A 16,592-nucleotide genomic window follows, 5' to 3' on the forward strand; every position below is an offset into this window, starting at 1 on the left:
TATTTTAAAAACAATTGGTTTATTTCTTTCCAGAGCTATACTGGTTGAATGTACGTGAAGTATTCAATTATGGAACGTTGAACTGTTTCTTTTCTGCCTTGTCGTTTCCATGTTTAATTTTCATACGTTTAGGTAACCGTAAAACGTAGAGTTCAATTTTGTACTTAAATATTTATTAAAGAATAGTAGAATTATTTTATTTGTTTATATAATTAATACATTTTTTTTTATTAGATTAGTCTAATTTTTTGACCGTCCGTTTTCAAATGTTTTTTACAATTATTTTTCTTTATTATCAACGATCGGCTATTGACTGCCTCATTTTGCTAATTAATTATGTGTTCACTAAAGTGAATTAAAAAACGATTAACAAAAATTAATATGCTATTTATTTGACACATAACATTTGCGACTAGAAAATGTTGTTTGCGTTGAAAATTAATCGCAAACAATATTTAACTGATTTTTCTTGTTTAAATTTCAGATACGCTTTAAATAGTCTAGAAATATTGACCAAACGTTGTAGTTTGAGAATTCGAAAAATACATAGTCTGGCTGCGACTTACAAACCGTACTGTAAATCGTCCAATAAGCTCTACAGCCAGACACCATCAGGTTATTGTTGGTCTATCAATAAATCATATTTTTAATGATAATAATGTTAAAATTAGGATTTTAAAAAAGGAGCATAAATGTATGTATATTAAAACACATATACATGTTTTATTGTAGTCTGACGAATTATTTTAAATACAATTTTTTTGTTTTTTTTAGTAGATCAACAAATAGTTTTTCTATTGAAATCAATTTCTTATTGCCGTTTTAAAATAAAAAATTATTTAAAATCATTATTATTGTTTATGTTTTCTTTGTTGTTTCAATTCGTCCAGATAAAAAAAAACAATTTTATTTGTCAATTGCGTTTATTAATTAAAGCCGTTAAACGATAAATGATTAAACTAAAAATGTATTTAAATAATCCCCAAGTCTGCTACAATGTTATCCATTGAGTATATTCGATTATACTTTTGAACTAGTATTCGACTTTTATGGCATTATTTCTAATTGCTATAATTATTGTGATCCGTCAACACCGCCGAACAATTGAAAACTAATACATTAATTATAATAATTGTTCTAGAATATTATTCTGGATTGCAGAAAAATAGTTTCTTTGAAACTGAAGACAAACAAATTGGTAAGCCGATAATTAATCGATTATCAATTTACTATAATAAAATAATCGAAGGAGTAATGTTGGAATCTCATTAGAAAACGGTGTTGGGCTTAATCGATTACAATAATTGTAATCATGAAATTATTAAAAAAAAACTTGTTTAACCGCCCTAGGCTTTCTCTAAAATATATTACATGTAAAATGGAAAAATTAATTTTTTAACTGCTTTTTCTAAATATTTCGTTAGCCAACGGGTATTTTATTTTTTGGAGTATAAAAAAAATAAAATCATTTCTATTCGTTTTTTAATTTGTATAATTATTTAGTTTTACTCGAAAAAACCTTAACAGTTTTAATAACGTTTATTAATAATTTCAATTTTTAAACGACAAAAAATACAAGTTGACAAGGAATATCTTTTTAGGGGGGGGGAGCTAAACTTTAATCAAGGGCCTAAGCCCCCAGCCCCTTACCCTAGCTGCACCGCTGAGCCTAAGGCGGTTAAAAAAATATAATCATTAATAATTTCATGATTACAGTAATCATACCTACAGAATTAATTTTTCTGATTATGATTACATTAATCTAACACTATGATTACTGATTATAATATTATTAATAGTATTCAATTAATCAGATTACAATTTGCACAACACTGTAATAGAAAACGGTAAAACGAAAATAAAACCTAGCTTTTATATTTTTAACCGTTTAAAATTATGAAATATTATACACTAATATATAGCATATAATGTAAAGAGTGAAAGCGAGTGGAATTAGCATAAATAACACACGGCGACTAAATTAAATGATTACACACACTACTGTTAAAATGATATACATAAAGTTTCCAGACAGAATGAGCCCAGAACCGTACAAACCAATCTTGTTCATCAAAAACCGTTCCCGTTTACTAATTATTTTTATTATAAAGATTAACACCGTAGGTATTTTATATTGCGACACACTTCCTGGTGTATAAAATATTAACTATTAATCACAGGTGGTTTTTTTATTTGTATGAGGCAATAATTAGTATTTTATGTAATTACTTTTGTCTTTTGGACGGATTATGCACACGAGTTGTAGATAAGATAAAAGTCGAGTTAAAATAATCGCCGAGTAATTAAAATTTATTTTTAACACAACACTACCACCATTTTTTTTTTGCCGTCTCTGTATTATTATTTCAGCGACAAATATCAATATGACTTCTACTTCGACCGGAGACGGCACTTGGGGCTGGCTTGGGGTCGACGAAGACTTGGGAAGAGAAGCCGAACCAAACGAGTTTGTTCGTTTGCCCGAGGACAAAATCAACGAAACAAAATACAAGAGCTTAACGAACGCCGCTCATTGTATGGTCTACGCAGAAAACAGTGAGAAAGTTTTTGGCATTTACAAAATTCGCGCGGCTGTTCTCGTGAGTGGAGATTTAATGTTTCGAAAAAAAAAAAAAAAAAATTGTAAAATTATTTTTTATTTTTTTCAGATGCAACTTCGGTACGATGGATATTTTGGTTTTCCCGGCGGACTACTCGACCAAGGCGAAGATTCTGTGACCGCAGTCAACCGAGAACTAGTAGAGGAAATGAATTTTGACACCGCAACACATAAAATTACCAACGACGATTACGTTGTCTCGCATTGGAGTGAAAAAAAACAATTAGTTCTTCATTTCTACAAATTCAAAGTCACCGTTGACGAACTCGTCGAAATAGAAAAAAGAGCGTTGCTGGCACACGACTACGGCGGTGAGGTAAAAAAAAAAAATTAAATATAATATTATTAAAGTTTATTTATTCAGATTATAATACACGATGATGATTGAATTACATTTAATGTACAGGTGCTCGGTACGGTTAGAGTGCCTTTGTACACGATGGGCGACAAGTACAGAGGATTCCCGTTGTTTTTGAGTCACAAATTTATCGGCTGTTCGCGTAACCAGTTATTGGCTACTTTGTTGAAGTTTAACATATTCACTGCCGAAGAGATCCAATCGGTGTTGAATGCGAGCAGTGGCGACAGATCAATACTATTATAAATACATTAAACTTGTAAATCTTATTTCTACTTAAAGAATATAATACATGTACACATATTTTTCGATATAATATTATGGTGCAAATGTTTTGAACGATAATGGCTGACACTCCAAAGTGGTCAGGTTTAATAACACGCACGTTTGAGTCGTTGAAAACGAAGGTACGCAGATAAGCCTCGTAGTCGTACCTAGGAAAATAAAAACGGTTTGATGGTAAGTTATCTAGTTTTGATAATGATAATTTTTTACTCTTCTAAGCTGTTTTGTTAATTGTAAAAACATACCACTGCTGTTTTCTTTGAGCGACGTTTGGTACGAAGGTTGATTTGATACAAAGAACACGTTCGGCATGTCTTTTATTATAAATGGGTCTTGGCCTTCAAACGGATAACACGCTGAAAAATAAAGTTTGCATGTGATTTAAAATTTATTAATTGTCATTTTAAATTACCCAATACAAATTGAACGATAAGTCAACAGCGACTCGTGGCAGTTAAAAACAAGGTAGTGCGATAAATTATAGTGCAATTAAGCTAATAGATATTTATATCACACAACGGTCAATCTTATCCGCCACTCGTTAAGAATAAATATTAAAGCGTAATTACGAAGAGTGTCTGGTGCAGACGGTATTTGATGTCCCCATTCTAATATTTTTCCCATTATGTCTAGAGGGTCTTCTAAATTGGAAAACCTTTGAACGTCTTGGACGGTCTGACCGGAAGAGCCCATGATGAGATTACCTTCGATTTCAAACTTGTTAGGATTTGTAACTCGATGAAGACTCGAATACTCGGAAGTCTAAAAAAGAACTACCATTTATAAATTATAGTTCTATAAAAAAAATAATGAAAATAGGTTACTTTTGGGAATAAACATTTGTGGAATGCCTGTTGTGGTAACGTTCTGTCGCTGGGATCAAACTCGCCGGGCATGATTTGTACATCGACGGACGACTGAAACGTACATTTTTTATATATCAACTATTTAAAAAATGGAAAATCATTCTTACGGCAAGTTGTAACAGTATATCGTCCAGTTGCTTGATGGCTTGGATATCTTTGGGGAAATCGTCGATTTTGTCTCTATAGTTAGGTTTTTTCATCGGCGTACTCCTTATACTGTTTCCTATTGACGACAAAGTTACAATTATTTTTGTTTTACGCACAATAGTATAATTAGTAACGACTATTTACCGGCTATTAACACTTGAACAACTTTGGAAGCTTTTTCATTTGTTCCTTTGTCGCCCAACAAACCAGTTACCCAGTCTACGAATAATTGTACGTGAAAGTGCGTGTCTACGCTTGTGGCCAATTCCAAACCACTAATCAGTATCAAAAATCTAAACCCGTAAGTAATATAAATTAGTTGATTGAGTACAGTTCATTATATATTAGAGTCGACAGAATCGGTAATATCAAAAATGTTCAAATTTATTTGAATATTAAAAAAAAAATAAAGGTCTTCCACAATGACTAGTGTTACAAAAGCATTATTTTTATTTAAAAAATTCGAATATGTGTAGATTTTTTTAAAACTAGCTTCATTCTAGATCTACCTTTAGTCCAGATGACTGAAAAAGTGATTTAAATAGCTAAAAAAAAAAAGGTTTATTATGAGATTTATTGTTTTCTCATACAAAACATTAATTCTTCAACAAAAAGTTATTGGATAAAGTCAATTAATCAAAATATAATTTATTTTACAGATTTGCTTAAATTAACTTAAATTTTAATAATTTTAACACTCGAGAAATTTTTTTAACCTAGGCCTTTTTATTTGATTTGAATTTTAACATTACTAATTAATCACATTTCTTTTCGGTTCTTAACTGTGATCTTGAAACATTGATAATTAAACATCAGACAATGTAAAATGTTGAATGTGTGAAAACACTATCATTTTTGTTTGGTTAAGACTGCTTTCGAATCGATTAAGAACAGTGACCACCAGTTTATTAAGTTGGAACATTTTTGAATATAAAAGCGGTTCGATTACTATATTTTAGTATTACAAACTTTTCATCTCCAGATGTTTGGTTGTTTATTTTAGCCGGGATCGAAGGCGTAGGCCAACAATATTCGAGCACACAAAATTTCCCTCCTTCCTGCGGCATACCTTTTAACGCAACAATACAACCGGTCATAATATTGTCTACGGACAACATGTTATCGTGCAATTTATCAAGCGCCAAAGGTATTCTCTGCAGTTCGTCTTCGATGATCACTTCGTCTTTGTCGGAAACAAAATGGGTTCTCACTGGTTGTGGTATCAGATTGTGCTAAAATATTTACGTGTAAACATATAAATTTTTTTTTAATAAAATATATTTATCACCAGTATTAATCCAATTAGTTTTTTACTTCTTCGCTTATCTCTTTTAAGATACTAGGTTTTAATTCTTGATGTTTGAATAACGTGCCTATAATTATGCATTCTTCATTGACTTTGTCATGCAACTCCGATAGTTTATAAATAACAGACTTTTCACCTAGAAAAACAAATATACAAGAAATAACTATTACTAATATAAACTATAAACAAATATCAAATTTTGTGAACAAATTAACTTTTTACCGGAACCCCCTTTTTTATATGTGGCCAATTTGTAGTTTTTAGTCAATTTTGAATTTGATATTGGAGCTTGCGAAATTTACAGACTTCAAACTTTAAATTTATAAAATTAAAAATTTTGCCTATTTAGGTTTTTTTTAAAACAACATTTTGGGTTTATTGCAAATGTTTACTCTTAATCCGCAACAGGAAAAAACTATTAAACAAAACAATTTGGTAGTTTTTTTTTTTACAAAATACAACATTAAAAATTCAAATAATCAGTCCGCAATGACGCAATTTTTTTATTAAGGAAAAACCCCAAAAATTGGGTAAATTTACACTTTGGCCGTAATCAGTTTCTACGTTGCTATGTGTGAGTGAATCAACAGTCAACAGGTAATGAAAATATTTTCATTATATTGTTAATTACGATATATATGGGTAACTATGACTGTACATTTTTATAGACAACCCTTATCGTATCCACCCTGCACAAGACTAAATATTAAATTTTAAGTACATTATTGCTGGTCCCACGATATCTTCTAAACCGCTATAACGGGTTCGAACATACTATCCACAGATTCGCATCGAAGCGTTTATTTAAAAGTGATTTTATCACTTTCAGTTATAATAAAATCTGTAGACCTGTGACCTCTCCGTACCCACTATGCCCCGACCCCACTGTACTGGATTTTTTTTTTTTTGTAAACAAAAACTCAAAATTATTTTTATAAACTACAAACAATGGCAAAAAGAACCAGACGGTCAGTTCGTATAGGTAAGTAATATATTGCAGAAATGTTTGTTTACCCCATTTTTGTTGTACTTTCTCGGCAAGGATCTCTCTCATTTCCACCAATCTATAGGCGTAGATGTGTGCGAACTGTCTTCTGTAATTGATATTTGTCAGATGGTACGCAGACGACAAGTCCACATAATTTATCGGTGATCGATCGAACTCCGCTTGATCGTAATCGCCAACGACGAGATCGAGCATTTTCGTAGAATATTTTGTAATTACAATTAAAAAAAAAAATATAACGATTAAGTATAATTTGTTATACGTTCAGGTACAATCGATACTTATGGCGAGTTTTAAATTTCTCTGCATTTAAAAAGAAAAAAAGCAAAGACGGTTCGGAAAACACTTTTTCAGTAAAAAAAAAATAAAAATAACCTTTCAAAAAGCAAAGAGGTGTGCCGGCACGACTTGTGCTATCAATTCCTAAACAACGCGCTAGCCGGTCGTCCCGGGAAAACCGGCGGCCATTTTCTCTGTTATCACAAGTTGCCGGCATACCTGTGTTTACTTATGTTGTCGTATCAGCGCAACAGCAGTCGCTTATCGTGTGTAACAAATGGCAAATTGGCGGTAACACCGCACACGTCGAATGTTGGCAACGAGAGCACGAATGCGGTGCACGAGGAGTCGCCGCGGCCGTGAAGGTAAATAAATATATTATTAACAATATAATACAACAGTATCGTGTGCGTGTGCGTGTGTGTGTGTGTGTGTGATGTTAGAATTTCCTTGGATTTTGGGAAAACGTCAATAACAATAAAATTGCAAAGAAAATTAATGATAAGATTAACTAAAATTCGAGCCGTGATAGCCGAGATGGAAGAGTTTCCTTATTGTTTACGTCGTTTTTGTTGCGTCTGAGTGAAAACATGTTCGGCCGAGCGTTCAATGACTGAGCGCGGTGCGACTCGACGACAACTGTACCGTTGCGACAATAATGATCACGTAACTGCGGCGACCGCAGTGAACGCCCAGCAGACGCCCGACGAGAGGTGCATACATGGAGATCAATTTCGGCGAGATCGAGCACAGGGCCATCGAGTACTTGAACCTCAAGCAATGGAACAACGCGTTCTTTTGCTTCGACCAGCTGCTGGACGGCGCCCTGGCCAAGAGCCTGCCGTCCGACCGCCTCGTCGGCTACCTGTTAGGCCGGTCGCAGTGCAATCTGGAAATGAAAAAGTTCGAGGCCGTCGTCATCGACTGCCACACCATATTGACCATGTTGACCACTGAGGAGGAGGCGTACAGCACGCGCGTCCGCCGCAACCTGGTCAACGCGCTGTTCGCGTTGAGGAGGTTCGCCGAAGCCGAGAACGTAGCGTTCGAATGGATGTTGCGCGCCGAGAACAACGCCGAGGCCAAGCGCATGATTGACACCATACAGTGCGTGTGCACGGAACCGCCGAAGGTCACGCCCCATCCGGCGCAGTCGCTGGAAGAGCAGTTCAATCAGATCAACGAGGACCTGCTGTTTGGCGATTTGGACTCGTGGATCGCGACGGGCGAAAGGGAGCAAAGCAGGAGAAACAGAAAACACCCAGTCGAGTTGGTGGACGACGGAAATAGGGCTCAGCAGTTTCTAGATAGCATACACATCAACACCAACGAAATTGGTCTCCACAACGGCGGTAGACTCTATCAACGATTCAACGGTAACGGTTAGTGTTGGCATACTTATGACTTACTCGCCACGATGGTTTTGTATTGATTCGACCATTGACGTTAATGCGATTTACTTATATTTTAGGTCATGAAAATGGGGTACTGTTTTCCGAACCAATAAATCACAATGTTGTTGTCGGTTATGGTACGTCAAAAGGCACCGAAGACTTTGATGAATCTAGTGAGTGACAATTTTTATAGTCTTTTTTTTTTTGTGTTGTTATATAATGGACTATGAAAAAGTACTAAATATAATATCCCGTTATTATTAACGTTTAAAACAATTTATAGGTAATTCATTTGAATCTTGTTATTGATAATTTTTATTATAGGTGAAGACAAACAAATGGAAATTAAATTTTCAAAAAAATCCATTACGAGGTATTCATGTACATATTGTGGCTTATCGTTCGATTTAGAAAATCAGTTGCGAGCTCATTGCGCCACTGAATTCCATCAGACAGTTATTATGTCGGATGAAGGACGCGACTGGAAGTGGAGACCGCCTCCAAGAGGGCACTCGTCTGAAAGTTATACGTACGAATATATAGCGTTGGAAAACTATTTACCTTTTCGAACAAAATACAATATCTATGGTTTATATTTTAGGTTATGTGAAGCGTTTATGGACGGCGATGGAGCCGAAGGTTCCTGCAAAGATGGAGCTCAGTGTGTCGAAGCACACGGCATAGACGAGTTGACCGAGTGGAAGGAAAGATTCGATTATCGAAGAATGAAATTGAAACGAGCAAAGGAAAATAAATTGTACGGCAAGTCGTACACCGAACAGCTGTTGGAAAGGTGTGTACAAGTAAAAATTGTATTTAACAGCAACAATTTTTTTAAAAAAAATGTCTATATTTAATTAAATACACAGGTGGGTGCAAGCGACAAATCCTGAAAAAGTCATGCGTGAGAGTTTAGAGAACGTCGTAGAGACTCACGACTGTGATCTGGTCACTACTGTTGAGTCTAAGACTAGTAGCCGCGAATGGACGTTTACATTGGAAACGCTGTCGCCTCTACAGGCCGTCGCTCTACTCCAAGACACGTATCGTAACCATTTTTCGCTTACCAACATTTTGGTCGACAATGGATTACAGAAAATTGAATTCGACATGGAACACCCCAACAACCAGGAATGGGTGTCGCAAGCACAGCATCCTGTCTCCCAATCGTTGTCTTCCAAGTTCAAACACCAGGTCAAAGTATTTTTTTCCACCAACATTTACGGAACATTCAGGCAGTCTGTTGTTTTCGATTTGGGTCTCGGCCCAGTGTTGGTGAAGCATCTCTGCGTTGACGTTATACCCGTAACGGATTGCGGTAAAGTCAAAGAAATCCACCGAGAAATTGTACTGTCATCGATGGAACGATGGAGTGCGTCAAATTCGAAAATTGTTGAATTCAGCACGTTGATTGGGCCGGTTCCGGTCAAGGAGGATAAAGAAAGGGAACAGAAATTGTTATCCAGTTATCCGGCACCGTGTCCGTCGACGTTTTCATTGACACACACCACTATTTCTGAGAAAAAACTCACGAGAAACAATTACAGAGCGAGAATTCACGAGTTGTTGTACGTTGAAGAGTTGGCTCGTTACGAACAAGTATGTTATTAAAATAAACTCATTCTAATCGATCCGATCGCCATGAATAAGCGCAATAATCATATTTATTTATTTAACATGAACCGAAATTTGTTTAACAAGGTGGCTCGGTATAATTTAACTGCGAAATTGCAATTGGCCAGCTGTTATCTGTTATCTCCTAGCGGCGTCGGAGCCAGTACGGCCAAATATTCCCACAACAATGAGTTGTTTGCTCTATTGCAACTCGGAACTGACGTTTCTGAAGATACGTCCGCCGGACGATTGATATTAAACAATTGCACCACTGTGTACCTTTCCCCGTCAAAAGGTAAGTAATGTTACATAATATGGTCAAAAATCAAAAGCATACTCTGTGTGTCTGCTTTACGACTACACCGTTGGTCATGTACAAATTGTAAAAATGTATTTATTTTATTTATAGGTTCGAAGTCGACAGAAAAAAAGCGTACAGTTCATGAGGCGCAAATCGAAGACAAGGGCAAAAATGTTATCTACCTCAGATTGTCGGCCAATTCGGTGACAAGTCTCAACCTCAAGGCCAGTACAAGTGTGAAATTCGACGTGCAGTTCCAGCTGAATCGTATACCTTACTGCGAATGGCATTACGCTATCGACCACATTGCCGATTTTAAAATTATTTTTCCCGACACCTTCCTGGAACCGATCATACCGTGGAGTCCAAAGCGACAGTGGATCGATATAATCGACAAAAAACTCAACGTCAAACAAAGAGAGGCGGTCATAGCCATCACGACTCCTACCAACATCAGCTTGCCTCCGATACTCATAATTGGTTCGTTGACATTAATTATCGACCCGATGCATATTAACGAATTCTTATTATTATTATTCAGGTCCGTTTGGCACGGGTAAAACGTATACCTTAGCCCAAGCGATCAAACAGACGTTGTTCCAAGACAACACGAGAATTTTGGTGTGCACCCATTCCAATAGTGCTGCGGATTTGTATATTAAAGACTATCTGCATCCACACGTCGAAGAAGGACATCCCGAGGCCAAACCATTGAGAATATACTACCACAAACGATGGGTGTCGACAGTACACAGCACGGTCCAAAAAGTAAGATTTAATTTGTTGTTTTATCGTATATAATTCAGTGTCGCTAACATTCTAAATTTTAGTCATTAAGTTAAAAATAAAAATAAATCTTCTTAAATTACCGCTCATTAGATTTATAACGAAAACTATAATATAGATATTAGCTATTGCAATACGGAAAACTGTTATTTAAAAAAATAATAACGTCCAAGACTTGTTCCTCTACAACGTTGAAATTATTATCGATTATGATCGCTGTTTGATAACACACACATGGAATAATTTTTTTTTTTGTTATCTAGTATTGTATTTTGGATGAAAACAATGCATTTAGACTACCGACGCTTGAAGAAATATTAAATTATCGAGTCATAGTAGTGACTTTGAGCATTTCCATGTTTTTGTCATCAATCGGTTTAAAAAAAGGTGAAGAATTTTATTTATATAAATAAATTGTTTGTCAAACTTTTGTTGAACCAATCTATTGATTTATCGTAACAGGACATTTTACTCATATTCTGTTGGACGAAGCCGCACAAGCAATGGAATGCGAAGCGATAATGCCGTTGGCTTTGGCCAACACAGACACACGTATCGTGTTGGCTGGAGATCATATGCAGGTTAGTATTTTCTATTTTATTTTCGGGACAAAATAAAACAAACACTTCTGTTGTAAAATAATACAATATATATATTTAAATTTTAGTTGAGTCCAGAAATATTTTCAAAATTTGCAAAAGAACGCAATTTACACGTATCGCTGCTGGAAAGACTGTACGACCATTATCCAGGATTGTTCGCTTGTAAAATATTGTTGTGCGAAAACTACAGGGCTCATGAGGCTATTATACATGTACATATTGTTACCGAATTGAAATTGTTTAACGTATTATAATATAACTTTTTTTCTTATTCTTCAGTTTACGTCCGAATTGTTTTACGAACAAAAACTTGTGAGCAAGGGTAATCAGCCGCGGCACGATAAACTGTATCCGCTGACGTTCTTCACGACTCGCGGTGAAGACATACAAGACAGCAACTCGACGGCGTTCTACAACAATGCCGAAGTGTACGAAGTCGTGGAGCGCGTGTGTGAACTGAGAAAGAACTGGCCAACGGCGTGGGCACCGTTCGACGAACATTCCATCGGCATAATGACGCCCTACTCCGATCAAGTTTTCAGGATAAGGTCGGAGCTGCGTAAACGTCGAATGGGCGGCATATCCGTCGAGAGGGTTTTGAACGTTCAAGGTAAGTCACAGAGACGTCGCTCTCCAGGGTAGAAGAAAAAATGTTTATACAACATTTTTGTCAATTTATTAGGAAAACAATTCAGGGCGATATTTTTGAGCACGGTGCGAACACGGCGAACTTGCGTTTCAAATAACGTCAGCGGAGGAGAAAAGTCGAACAATGACTCGGGCAAGCTCGGAATGGACGATATGGACTATGGATTTTTGTCAAATTCTAAGTTGTTGAACACTGCCATTACTCGGGCCCAGAGTCTCGTGGCCGTGGTCGGCGATCCTGTTGCTCTTTGTTCCGTCGGACGATGCAGAAAAGTTTGGGAGCGGTTCATTCAAATATGCGAGGACAATCACAGTCTGAACGGTATCACTTGGATGAACTTACGAAACTTACTCGACAACCTTGAACTCAAGAAATCGTACGTGCTCAACCCTTTGGCACCGGAATTCGTTCCTAGACGATACCAACAAGAGTCGTACATAAAAATTCCACAGTCGTTGACATCGTTCAACGCCGCTGTTCCTCCGCCTCCGTTGAGGTTCAGCCAGCCGCCTCCGCTGTATTCTTCGCCAATATTTCCAATCCCTTTGTACATACCTTCCATTGCTCAGCCTCCGCCGCCAACTTTTATATCGCTCAGACAGCCGATCATAAATCCCACCCAAATGTGGCCTCTGGGGCCATTGGCACCCCCTCAAAACCTATTCCACAGACCAATGTTACAGCAACCGATACAAAAGCTGCACGAAGAAGAAGTACGACCTCCGCCGGGCTTACTACCACCCAGAAATCCTCCCGGACTCGTGCACATGGTGCAGAACGGTCACACCGACTTCCAGTTTGTACAAAACGCCGGAATCGCTCCCGTTAATCTTCCGTCTCCAAATATGATTGTGCCGAACCCTAGTCTAATGGGATTTCATGAGTCTTTTAACAAAATTAATATTTCTCCGATACCACCATTTCCAATGCAACATCCGTCTCTGGTTCAACCGTACGTGAGAACTGTAGTAGACGTGAACAACAAACATAATGAAGCAATTACGATGCAACAACAACAACATCAACCGCAGACACAACGCGCTAGCGATCGGTCGATACTTGAGGTAATTTTAACTACACAAATTTAACAAACAATTTACATAAAATGTATTATAAAAATTTGATTGTCAATCTTGGACAATAATAAATTATTTCTTATTTCTAGGCCATGTTACCGCAAGGTGTGAGTATAGAGGAAATGGCTAGTTCCCAAACGAGACAATTGGAATGGATGAAGTTCATTACGGACAATGGCGGCGCTTCGATGGCACAAAAGTGAGTCGTGTTAGGTTTGGTCCGAAAGGCAGGAAAAGATGATTTAATGTTGTTTATTTTTTTTTTAGATTTATCGAGTTGTTGCGATCGCAATCGTGTAAAAAACCCATCGTTCAACAACAGTCTGCAGTACCCGTGCAAATGAATATGCCGCCGTCGGAACTGGGCAACAGAATGCCCGAGGACATGTTCAACGTTCTAATGCAGCAACAACAACAGCAGCAGCAACAACAACAGCAGCAACAACAACAACAGCAGCAACAACAACAGCAGCAGCAACAACAACAACAGCATCAGCAACAACAACAACAGCAACCACAACCACAGAAACAGCAAATCAACGGTTTGGGCAATCAAATGCAGGTAAAAGTTGTCGAAGCCGTTTTAGGAAAATTACAAAATGTGTTTGGTTTAAAAATGATGTTATTAATATGATTATGTTATGTTTCAAGATAGCCCAATCAATAGGTGAAAATGGAAGCGCCGACGACGACGTTTACAAATCTTTGTCCCAGCAAATGACTCTCAGCCAACAACAATTGATGTGCATCGATCAGTTTGACCGCATGCCTCTGTACAAAAGACAGCCTCAGCAACAGCCCGACGGCAGCGTACTGTTGCCCGTCGACGGCGATCGCCAGCCCGTTTTGCCGTCGCAGTTCCAAGGAGCCAGCGGTATGGCGTCTTACGCGGACGCTTGTAGACAGTCACCAATGGTCGATGAACAAAACGGAAATCCCGTAGCCGACGGCAAATACACAAACGACGCGTCGTCCATGCATCAAAACAATGCGTTTTATAACTTTTTTAATTCTTAAACGAGAATTTACGTAAATTTAAATAAAACAAATAAAAATTATAAAAACTTCTAAAAAAAATAATAAAAAAAAAATGGAAAAAATAAACCAAAAACAAATTTGTATTATAATATATTATTATTCCATTTACGCGTAGAGTTTGTAGTTTCTGTTATTATAACTATACAATATATTATATATCTAAATATATATATTATAAATCTCCTATTGTGTGTATAAAATTATAAATATTTATATATACAAATAATATTATTGATAATTATTTAAAATGATAATAATTATAAAAAGGTAACATAAATTAGTTCGAAAGGAACTTTCTTCGCTTTTGTAAACTATTTTGCTGCGCATCGGAAAATTCTACAACTATTAACAAAATTTTGTTTTGAAATCTTTCGTAATAACCGTTGTATTATTATTCATCTGTATATCTACTATTTTGATGTAAATTTTTTTTTTTTTTTAATTTTAGCTGTCATGTATATAATATGTATACTCAATGGATTTTCTGTGTAATTAATTTTGAACAGCTTTAAATTTACGTACGAGATTGTCGAGTAATCTCAACTTTATAACCAAATGTATCTATATAATATATATTATAATAACTATAGCGGAGTGTCAAATATTTATGGTTTTTTTATCGTGTATAATTTTAATTAAATAAAGTATAAACTCAAAATATCCACATTGAAAGGCATTTTTGTGTAATATTGTTGGCAAATTAACTAACACTTTTTTAACACCAGACAGTTCATCGGTTGTTGGTCTTGGACAACTAAAGTGGTCAGTATAGCATACTGTACATACCCAAATTAATTCACACACATCATAAATGAGCATACACATTTTTGAAAAAAGGTTTGATGATCTTAAGTATAACGTCTGGCAAATTGATAATTAATACCTACCTACATTAAGGCGCCATTTTAAATGTTACAACAGAATTTAAGATTAAACGACCAATACAGACACGGTTGTCTGTTTAAATAGTTTTTAATGTTATTTTTCTCTGAATTAAAAAGAAGAAGAGAATATAATGAAATATAATATGTAAGTACTTAAAGAACAACGTACACGGTGATAAATATTATGGTAAATCTATATTAAAAAAACAAAAACATGTAGGTAGCTTCTTAGCTGTTCATTCGTATTACAATGTACTATTATAATATTATATTTGGACTACATCAATGAAAACAATGTGTATTTAAGATAGGTATGTGAAGCCATGGTTCATACCTACTTTAGTGCCCACCTTATGTTTTTTGCCCATAAATATGTGTACCTAGTCAGTTTATAAAGTATAAAACGACATACTTGTGTTTTTATTTAATCAGCCTGAAACTTTTTACTTGTATGGCCGTTTCCGACAGTTTGGTTTGCATACTTAACAACCAAATGTAGAGTTTAGCCTATGAACGGCCATTACCTAAATAATATCAACAGTAGTATAAAAAATATAGTACACATTTTATTATGTTGTTGAGCAAATAACAATATTATAATAAACAATAAATATATAAGGACTTATCTTCATTTTTTTGTCAATAAAATGTAGTTAAAAACATAACAGTTGTATTTCAACGGAAAGGTATATTAATGGGGAAAAAAACTATGTTTTTTAAATAAATAAATATATATTATTATTATTATTATAATAAGTAAAAATAGCTATGAAAAAAATGTTGTAAATAACTGTAAATCAATTTCTAAATCGCATAAACAATTCAAATAAATTATACTCAATAATTTTGCCAGTTCATCATTCATAAGTCAGTAAAGGTATTGTTGTATGCCTAAGATGCTAAATCATAAATTCTATTATAAGATAACTTTATAAAATAATTAAATACTTTAATTGGTAACATAAAATACATTTAATTTCGTTTCACATTTATAATTATGTTTCAAGATTATTTATTCAATAATTGGAAATATCATTCATAACCTAATCGATTCAATATAAGAATCATCTTTTAAGCGTTCAGTTTAATAACGATTTGTCGTTTTGGTAAAATATTAGTACCGTTACCAACAAAACGTATTTTAAATTTCTTGTTTTTAATAGAAATACAATCAAATTTTAAAAAATTAACTCACCAAAGATACTCTAGTTGCTTTTGCTTAGAATATGAACTCAAATGTACAATTTAATGTCGTTTGTTGATTGTTTTTCTTGAAAAAATTAGCAGTTGGTTTTTGAATTATATACAAATTTGAATTGCACATTTTATTATTGTAAATTTTTTAAGTATAGGTTGTAACATAATATTATAAAAGGCTAGT

At 35.2% G+C, this 16,592-nt stretch overlaps 3 protein-coding genes across 7 annotated transcripts; 2 read left to right on the top strand and 1 right to left on the bottom strand.

Moving 5' to 3' along the window:
- The first annotated feature begins 21 nt into the window (after window positions 1-21).
- Window positions 22-3,445, top strand: LOC126841455 (U8 snoRNA-decapping enzyme-like). Of its 2 annotated transcripts, XM_050577947.1 has the most exons (6): window positions 22-132; window positions 485-615; window positions 1,142-1,198; window positions 2,371-2,600; window positions 2,670-2,936; window positions 3,027-3,445. In XM_050577947.1, exons 1-6 carry the CDS (start codon window positions 110-112, stop codon window positions 3,222-3,224), a joined length of 906 nt encoding a protein of 301 aa, XP_050433904.1. In that variant the 5' UTR covers window positions 22-109; the 3' UTR covers window positions 3,225-3,445. The 2 variants fall into 2 exon arrangements, with proteins under 2 accessions (XP_050433904.1, XP_050433906.1); XM_050577949.1 differs by lacking the exon at window positions 485-615 and having other exon boundaries at window positions 82-132.
- LOC126841453 (DNA polymerase delta subunit 2) lies at window positions 2,958-6,947 on the bottom strand. The gene is made up of 9 exons (XM_050577945.1): window positions 6,597-6,947; window positions 5,591-5,718; window positions 5,246-5,508; window positions 4,421-4,569; window positions 4,237-4,352; window positions 4,088-4,180; window positions 3,833-4,025; window positions 3,509-3,619; window positions 2,958-3,412 (listed from the first exon to the last, which is right to left on the bottom strand). Exons 1-9 carry the CDS (start codon window positions 6,781-6,783, stop codon window positions 3,297-3,299), a joined length of 1,356 nt encoding a protein of 451 aa, XP_050433902.1. The 5' UTR covers window positions 6,784-6,947; the 3' UTR covers window positions 2,958-3,296.
- A 326-nt stretch (window positions 6,948-7,273) lies between these two features.
- LOC126841363 (probable helicase with zinc finger domain) lies at window positions 7,274-14,677 on the top strand. Of its 4 annotated transcripts, none has more exons than XM_050577796.1 (17): window positions 7,274-8,249; window positions 8,339-8,434; window positions 8,586-8,790; window positions 8,863-9,054; window positions 9,131-9,860; window positions 9,963-10,170; window positions 10,285-10,656; window positions 10,718-10,944; window positions 11,226-11,349; window positions 11,425-11,543; window positions 11,630-11,776; window positions 11,844-12,174; window positions 12,247-13,277; window positions 13,379-13,488; window positions 13,557-13,772; window positions 13,812-13,851; window positions 13,941-14,677. In XM_050577796.1, the coding sequence occupies exons 1-17, from the start codon at window positions 7,589-7,591 to the stop codon at window positions 14,304-14,306; spliced, it is 5,175 nt and encodes a 1,724-aa protein (XP_050433753.1). In that variant the 5' UTR covers window positions 7,274-7,588; the 3' UTR covers window positions 14,307-14,677. The 4 variants fall into 4 exon arrangements, with proteins under 4 accessions (XP_050433753.1, XP_050433755.1, XP_050433752.1 ...); XM_050577798.1 differs by having other exon boundaries at window positions 7,275-8,249; window positions 13,945-14,077; XM_050577795.1 differs by having other exon boundaries at window positions 7,275-8,249; window positions 13,557-13,851; window positions 13,941-14,676.
- Window positions 14,678-16,592: the final 1,915 nt, after the last annotated feature.

Source organism: Adelges cooleyi, unplaced genomic scaffold (genome assembly GCF_023614345.1).
Source record: "Adelges cooleyi isolate 19-005CV unplaced genomic scaffold, UGA_ACOO_1.1 ACOO_flye_CR_arks_rails_tigmint_CR_PRNA_381, whole genome shotgun sequence".
NCBI classification, from domain to species: Eukaryota; Metazoa; Arthropoda; class Insecta; order Hemiptera; family Adelgidae; genus Adelges; species Adelges cooleyi.